The 7,992-nt window shown below is 36.2% G+C and overlaps 1 protein-coding gene across 1 annotated transcript; it reads left to right on the plus strand.

The window, feature by feature from the left end:
* Positions 1-1,692: 1,692 nt before the first annotated feature.
* On the plus strand, positions 1,693-7,521 carry LOC131048472 (importin subunit beta-1). The gene is made up of 3 exons (XM_057982427.2): positions 1,693-2,009; positions 3,075-5,512; positions 6,879-7,521. The coding sequence occupies exons 2-3, from the start codon at positions 3,090-3,092 to the stop codon at positions 7,075-7,077; spliced, it is 2,622 nt and encodes an 873-aa protein (XP_057838410.1). The 5' UTR covers positions 1,693-2,009; positions 3,075-3,089; the 3' UTR covers positions 7,078-7,521.
* The last annotated feature ends 471 nt before the right edge of the window (positions 7,522-7,992 follow it).

Consider the following 7,992-nt stretch of genomic DNA (forward strand, 5'->3'; position numbering starts at 1 on the left):
AAAATAGGACCCAGGGACCAGGGCGCTGGGCGCTCTGGTCCCACCTCCCGGGACAGCAGGGTGCAAGGAGGTTCATGCCAGGGTGCTCGAAAAATTCAGTTTTTGGTGTCGTGAGCAAGTTTCGGGGTCTCCATTTAGGTTGCGTGTTGCGTCGCCATCGTGAAGACCGAAATGCAGTCGAAATTGCAAGTGTCGCAATTTTAGGACGCTACAAAGAGTAAGATAGAAACGAAAGTAGAAAGTAATCTTTAGGAATAATGAAGACCTTTACACCCTTCTAGACCCTAACCACCTATTATTTGATATCCCTAACAAAGAGATACATATCCTTATAGAAGCCTATAATTGCCAAAACATGGAGATATTCAATCTACACAATTAAAGAAGAGTTTTAGAGATCTACAATTGGGACTTCACTTGCCACCAAAAATAAACAAGAAAGACGTTGGTGCACGAAAGGTCTTGGATAGCTAAGTTCTCCATTCCACAAGTGAATCACATTAACTCCTATATCCTTTCAAAAGATAACATGATAATCTTTAGTATCTTTACTGTCTTCAATAGAAACCTCTTAAAGCTAACCTATTTCTTGCCAATTGATATTATTTTGAAAAGGAGAAGGAAAATGATATTTCTCGGCGAGGTTAAATTAAGACAGTTGAAGGCATGATAGGGACCGCCCAGTAAAGGATAACATATTTACTCTACATGAATCTATTACTAGATGGCCCCCATTTACTAGACTTCCATCATCTCCATTGGGATCTACTTCTAAAGCCTTGCCACATCTTTTTCAAGATTGTCAACATTGATTGAAATTTGATTATTATTTATTTCTTTATCATCCAATTCAACATCCTAGATTAGTTGTTAGTTGTGTCTTTACTTCCCTGTATTAACATATGAACTAAAATCTTCTAGTCAACTTCCTGTCAAAATACTGTACCCACCATTTTTGCCTATAATTTTCTTAAATTTACACAATAGCAATAAGGTCCCATGTTACCACTTAGCACATTTTTGTAGTAGACACCGTTCAAATTTTTAAAGATTTTGTTTTTGAACCAACAATCTTATAGTTTTTTATTATTAAATTTTTAAATTACTAAAATTTAAAGATAAAACATAGATAAAAATAAGAAGAAAGACAAAAATGGGTAGTCATATCGTAGAATCATGGTTAAGAAATTGTTGCATAACTTCAACCCCTCTTTCCATAATTGAACTTTCAAATTTTCAACTATAATAACTCCAATACTATATAAGAAGATTCTAAATAAAAAATCACATAAAACCTTATTGTCACAAAACATTCTCATGTCACTCCTCATGCCATTCAAATATTTTTACATTTCCTCATTTCATATTTATGAATTCAGATTCTTTCTAGTATAAAATTATTTATAAATCGTTCATCAACATTTCAAAGAAAATTTTCATCACGACAATGAATAACAAAATATAACTCAAAACTTTGAAAAACCTTATCAAATTTTTTAATAAAAATAATTTAAATTAAAAATACAATTTTAAATTCTCCATAAATCACTATTAAAATTTAAATAAATAGTCTCTCTTTAAAAAAAAGCCGAACTAAGGAAACGTGCAACGTAAGTCAGTCTTAGGGTTTTTTGGGAGTTTAGAAGAGTTAAAAAGTGGTAATAAATTAAACTTAAGTCAAATGGATTTCGTTGGTAAAACACTCCCGCTTGCCCAACATTCAAAAAAACATAAGGGCCCGGAAAAATGTAAATTAAAACAGAAAAAATCTCTATTAAATAATTCAGGACACAATTATGAGGTGCCATCTGGGCTGTCCAAATCATGAAGAAGCCGATCTGGACCGTTCATACCTTTAAAACTTAAAAAAACCTGTATACAAAGGAGGCGAAGGCTAAAAGGTTTGAGCAAGGAATGTAGAGTTAATTCTTCGCTTCTCGCCCTTTTGTCACATCACTTTTTTCTCTTCTGTCTTTCGCTTTGTTGCATTCGATCTTACTTTGCCAGAGGTATGTAGAAAACAAATCCTGTTTCAGTGAAAAGATATATTTGATTTCGTTTTATTATGTAGCATCTGTTTACTTCGTTTGATTCTGGGGCAGTGGGATTCGTTATATTCATCAACTGATTAATGGGCTGTTTTTTAATTGAATTTTGGGCCTGGAATGGGCAAGTTTGAGGGCTACAGGGTTTGGGTTTTAGGTTAATGGTGGTGGATATTTGTCTGTGATTGTTTGGGAATGGATGACTGAGAAATGGGATTGCCCATTGGGTAAAGCAGATGCTTATAAGGTTTTATTCCTTGAAAAAATATTGTAATTTGTTTAGTATTTCAGATTGAGAGCGTGCAGTAGATGGGTTTTCTAATGGGTCGGTTACTAAATGTTGAGGATTGTGTTCTGATTTGATTGTTTCAAATGGTAGGATTGTATTGTTAGTAAAAGTAGATTGGGACACAAAGAAAGTGTTTTTAGGGGATAAATTCGTGTTTGAAATACCGATTTTTAGATTTTGGTTTATGTTGGGTACATAGTGCTAGGGTTAAGGTTTATTAGGGTCTGTGGTTTCGATTTACTGTGGATTGACTATATCTGTTTTATGAGTTGTCATAATTTCTTCCGCTATATCTGTTATATTGAGTGGTCATGATTTCTTTCGTAGGAAATTTTATGTTTGAGAACGTGCATGCATGAGCGAAGAGCTGTCGAGGTTTTTTGGTTATTTGTGATCATTATGTCATTATGCGAGTGACCAAATGGCTTTGTTATTTAAGGGTTCTGTTGTAGGTTTCTATGTATACAAGGTGCTCTAAACCGTGAAATCTTTATGAAGCTGCATTTTTGGCGTGGTTTTTTCAAGAGTACTGATAATGTTTGGATTTTCTTTGTATGGTTGGTTTATCCCTAGGGCAACAGTGTTTGATTTATGTTAGTGAAATGCTTGGGAAATGAACTGTGATAGAAATTAAATTGATCATTTCCAGAAGCGCTTTTCTGTCGCTAACAGACTGTTGTTGCCTCTAAATCTCTATTGATTTAGGGTTTTTTTAACATGGATTCTAATTGATGTTGTAGGACTGTTAGGGAGATATGGCTATGGAGATAACCCAGATTCTTCTGAATGCCCAGTCGCCGGATGGAAATGTTCGCAATGTGGCAGAAGAGAATCTAAGGCAGTTTCAGGAACAAAACTTGCCTGTTTTCTTTCTGTCTCTGTCTGTTGAGCTTGCAAATGATGATAAGCCACCAGAGTCACGGAAGTTGGCTGGTCTAGTTTTGAAAAATTCCTTGGACGCAAAAGAAGCTGCCAGGAAAGAAGAGCTAATTCAGCGCTGGGTTTCCCTTGATCCTGTTGTGAAAGCTCAAATAAAGAATGCACTCCTGCAAACACTCTCATCGGCTGCCCAAGATGCCAGGCATACCTCTTCACAGGTTATTGCAAAGATAGCATCAATCGAAATCCCCCGCCAAGAGTGGCCAGAGCTTGTAGTTGTTTTGTTGGGCAATATGAGTAGCCCAGTAGGAGAAAAACAAGCCACACTGAAGCAAGCAACTCTTGAAACTCTTGGGTATGTTTGTGAAGAGATATCATCTGATGTACTTGCACAGGATCAAGTGAACTCAATTCTTACAGCTGTTGTCCAGGGCATGAACACAACTGATGGCAATAATGATGTATGTCTTGCAGCAACAAGAGCTTTGTATAATGCCCTTGATTTTGCACAGACCAATTTTGAGAATGAAATGGAGAGGAATTACATTATGCGTGTTATTTGTGAAACAACATTGTCAGCAGATGTCCGCATACGACAAGCTGCATTTGAATGTCTTGTTTCAATTTCTTCAATATACTATGAGAAACTTGCCCCTTACATGCAGGACATCTTTAGAATCACAGCAAAAGCAGTTAAAAGTGATGAAGAGCCTGTTGCTCTTCAAGCTATAGAGTTTTGGAGTTCTATTTGTGATGAAGAGATTGAGATTCAGGAGGAATATGGAGGGGACTTTAGTGGAGATTCTGAGATTTCTCATTTCCATTTTATAAAACAAGCATTGCCTGCCCTCGTGCCTTTATTGTTGGAAACTTTAACAAAGCAGGAAGAAGACCAGGACCAAGAAGAAGGTTCATGGAATTTGGCTATGGCAGGGGGAACTTGCTTAGGTTTAGTTGCTAGGACTGTTGGTGATGATGTAGTTCCTCTTGTCATGCCTTATGTGCAAGAGAATATTTCAAAACCTGATTGGCGTTGCAGGGAGGCAGCTACCTATGCTTTTGGGTCTATCTTAGAAGGACCTTCCTTGGAGAAACTTTCACCACTAGTGAATATGGCGTTGAGTTTCATTCTTAATGCCATGAAGGATGAGAACAACCAAGTCAAAGATAGCACTGCTTGGACTCTAAGTAGGATTTTTGAGTTTTTGCATGGACCTACAGTCCAAACCCCAATAATTACACCAGCTAATCTTCAACCTATTATTGTCGTGTTGTTAGAAAGTATTAAAGATACACCAAATGTTGCAGAAAAGGTTTGTGGTGCTCTGTATTTTCTTGCCCAGGGATATGAGCAGGCTGGTTCAAGCTCTCCTCTTTCTCCTTTTCTTGCAGATATAATTGGTGCTCTTCTTGCAACGGCAGAAAGAAAAGATGCTTCTGACTCTCGTCTCAGGACATCCGCATATGAGACCTTAAATGAAATTGTGAGGTGTTCTACTGCAGAAACTGCTAACATTATAGTGCAGTTGCTTCCTGTCATATTGGGTAAGCTGGCTCAAACCTTGGAACTCCAGATAGTGTCGTCAGATGATAGGGAGAAGCAGAGTGATCTCCAGGCATTATTGTGTGGGGTATTGCAGGTAATTATACAGAAGTTGGGAGGTGTGGATGCTACTAAATATGCTATTCAGCAATATGCTGATCAAATGATGGCTCTATTTCTTCGAGTATTTGCCTGCAGAAGTGCAACAGTCCATGAGGAAGCAATGTTGGCTATAGGGGCTCTTGCTTATGCTACTGGTGGTGAATTTGCTAAGTATATGCCAGAGTTCTATAAGTATGTTGAAATGGGTCTACAAAATTTTGAAGAATATCAAGTTTGTGCAATTAGCGTAGGTGTGGTTGGGGATATTTGTCGTGCTTTGGATGAAAAGGTTCTTCCTTATTGTGATGGTATTATGACACAACTTCTGAAGGACCTGTCAAGTGCTCAGCTTCACCGATCAGTGAAACCACCAATTTTTTCATGCTTTGGAGATATTGCTCTTGCTATTGATGGTAATTTTGAAAAGTATCTAAATTATGCCATGCCAATGCTTCAAGGAGCAGCAGAGCTTTCAGCCCATACAGTTGGGCAAGATGATGAAATGGTTGATTATAACAATCAATTGAGAAATGGTATTTTTGAAGCATATTCAGGAATTTTCCAAGGCTTTAAGAATACAAAGCCTGAGCTCATGATGCCGTATGCAGCTCATGTTTTGCAGTTCATTGAGGCAGTCTTTCGAGATAAAGAAAGGTATGGATAATTGCTTTTCTTGTGTATAAAAACTTTGTATTAGAAATTTAGTTTTCAATAGCCTTCCTATGATATTATATTTTTGCCTTTTTGCTCCATTCTCTTATATTATTTCATGCTCTTATGGATAAGTTGACTGAAGTACAAATGATCTAGGGGGAAAGTGATTGAACATACTGGTAACCCTCAAGTTGTAAGATTCATTCCTGTAGAACCTCCACAATTAGTTACTATTAAGAGCTGAGCTTGAACCTTCACTTGCACAGCCTAAACCAACTGTAAGTTTTATCTGGTATAAAAAGTGGAGAAAATTTGGAACATATGGTGTTATATTTTATGCCAGATGGTGAAACAAATTGGAACCTCATGAATTCATCCAAAAATTTCTCATTGCTCTTTGATTGAATTGCCATTGTAATGTTGTCAGAATTTTTTTAAAGCACCAAGAGTCATATCACCATTATTTTTACCAATTGTATTTTGCCAACATTCTTTCACAAACATAACCGTTCAAACAAACACATGATATTTTCATAAAGCAATTGCTGTTTTGAAAGATTGAGATGAAGAAGTTTGAGAACTAGGACAGGCAGTTTTGAGATGAAGAAGTTTTGAGAACTAGGACAGGCAGTTTATTCTACACAAACCTGTAAAAGGGATTCACATATATTTTTTTTCTAAAAGAATGATGATATCAAAGATACTTTTTTAATGTAAGGGGGTTAATATATTTTTCAAATCATGACTAGATAGGCTTAGTGTTACTTATCTGTGACAAGGTCAAATGAAGTCTGATGATTTGGACAAACGAGATGAAGTTTTCATAACTCAATTGAAGATAAGTTTCTGTCAGCATAGTTTGAGCAATCAAAACAAAGAAACATATATTTGCTTGTTCTATTCTGAAAATTTAGCAGATGTTGATGTGGCAGAAGAGAAACAGGTTACAAAGAAGTTTGAGCTGCAAGATCACAGTTCAAGCACTAGTGATCTATTGCATAACAGAAAGCTTTTACTCATCCTTGGGTTCTCTAATTACACCATTTTTTTCTAGATTTGATTTCAGCAGTCAATGTTTTAAAATTTAAGGCAGTAGACAGGACTATTTGGAGCGCTGGATATTTTTGTGAGAACTCTCTGGAATATGCGCAGAATTTATTTTCATCAGGACACTTTTCAAGTTTGAGATTAACGAGAATTCAATTTTTTGAGGCTGTGTAATTTCTTCTATGTTTTTTAAGTTTATCCTGTACATAGTTTTTTCTTCCAAATCAAACTGGATGTTGTGATGTTTTCTGGTGCATGTGCCCACTTGTGCATGAATGATGGCTGCCAACTGATGTTTTTATGGTCTATTTGTCTTTAGGGATGATAGTGTTACAAAGGCTGCAGTTGGTGTTTTGGGTGACCTTGCAGATACTCTTGGAAGCAATGCTGCACTTTTATTCCGGAATTCAGCTTTCTTCAAGGAGTTCCTTAACGAATGTATGATGTCTGAAGACAACCAAGTGAAAGAGACTGCATCTTGGGCCCAAATGACAATTGAACGTATTATATCAGCTTGAATCTCTTATACTGTTCATACATTGAAGTTTTTTGTTCCATCTGCCACTAGTATTGTTTAAAAGTAGTCAGCGTAGGCATACAGAACCATTTGATGTCCTTATATGTTTGATTTTATTAGATGTTGTATTTCCATATGGCTCAAGTTCTGTCTACATTTAATATCTTTGTCTACATAGAACACTATTGGTTTGCAATAGTGACGGAATTTTTTGGTTCTTTTGCACATCCACAAAAGTTGTGGTTTGGAACACTATAGTTCAGAAGTCAGCAATCCATTTTGATTGTGATGGATATCATTTACTTTCCACTGGTAATTACAGCCATTTTGAGGTTGGACAACATATTATAACAGGTGTTTGAGGTTCAATTGCTTTGAACCTGATAAACATCTAACTGTTATCATGTTGAACTGGTAAAATTAAATAATCATTTTATCTTCTTCATTTGAGGAGAAATCTTCTTGAGTTTTTATCTATCATGTGTTCTTTATAGCTTCAACTTTTCTGAAAGGTAGAGATGGTACTCTGTCTAACTAAAGAAGGGTTGCATGGGAAGTTTGTGGCTTTATAATTTCTGTACTGAAGATATACACGCAGGTATTAGATGATACATAATACTGTAGGGAGTTCTAGAGATTTTTGTTAAACTGTGGCAACTGTGAACTTGCGTATTTACTGACTGATATAGCACATTCAGACAGATGTATTAATTGACTGGGTAAAATGATATCTAGCTAGCTGTTTGTGTTGGAGGGGTGTAAGCATGAATACACGGTAAGGTATATTTGCGTTATTTTGAAGCGAATACATTTATTCTTTTATGTTCACTGTCTATTAGGTCTACAAAGTCGAGTGCTTCTCGACAAAGATTCAAATGTCTGCATAGAGTAGCAAAGTTGTTTTGAATTCTTTTAT

Source organism: Cryptomeria japonica, chromosome 7 (genome assembly GCF_030272615.1).
Source record: "Cryptomeria japonica chromosome 7, Sugi_1.0, whole genome shotgun sequence".
Taxonomy (NCBI): Eukaryota; Viridiplantae; Streptophyta; class Pinopsida; order Cupressales; family Cupressaceae; genus Cryptomeria; species Cryptomeria japonica.

What these genes read in the sequence shown, in the direction of transcription:
- LOC131048472 (XM_057982427.2), top strand. Translation starts at nt 3,090, where the DNA reads ATGGCTATGGAGATAACCCAGATTCTTCTGAATGCCCAGTCGCCGGAT. An exon ending in GTCTTTCGAGATAAAGAAAG is followed by an intron (nt 5,513 to 6,878) that starts GTATGGATAATT and finishes ATTTGTCTTTAG; the next exon opens with GGATGATAGTGTTACAAAGG.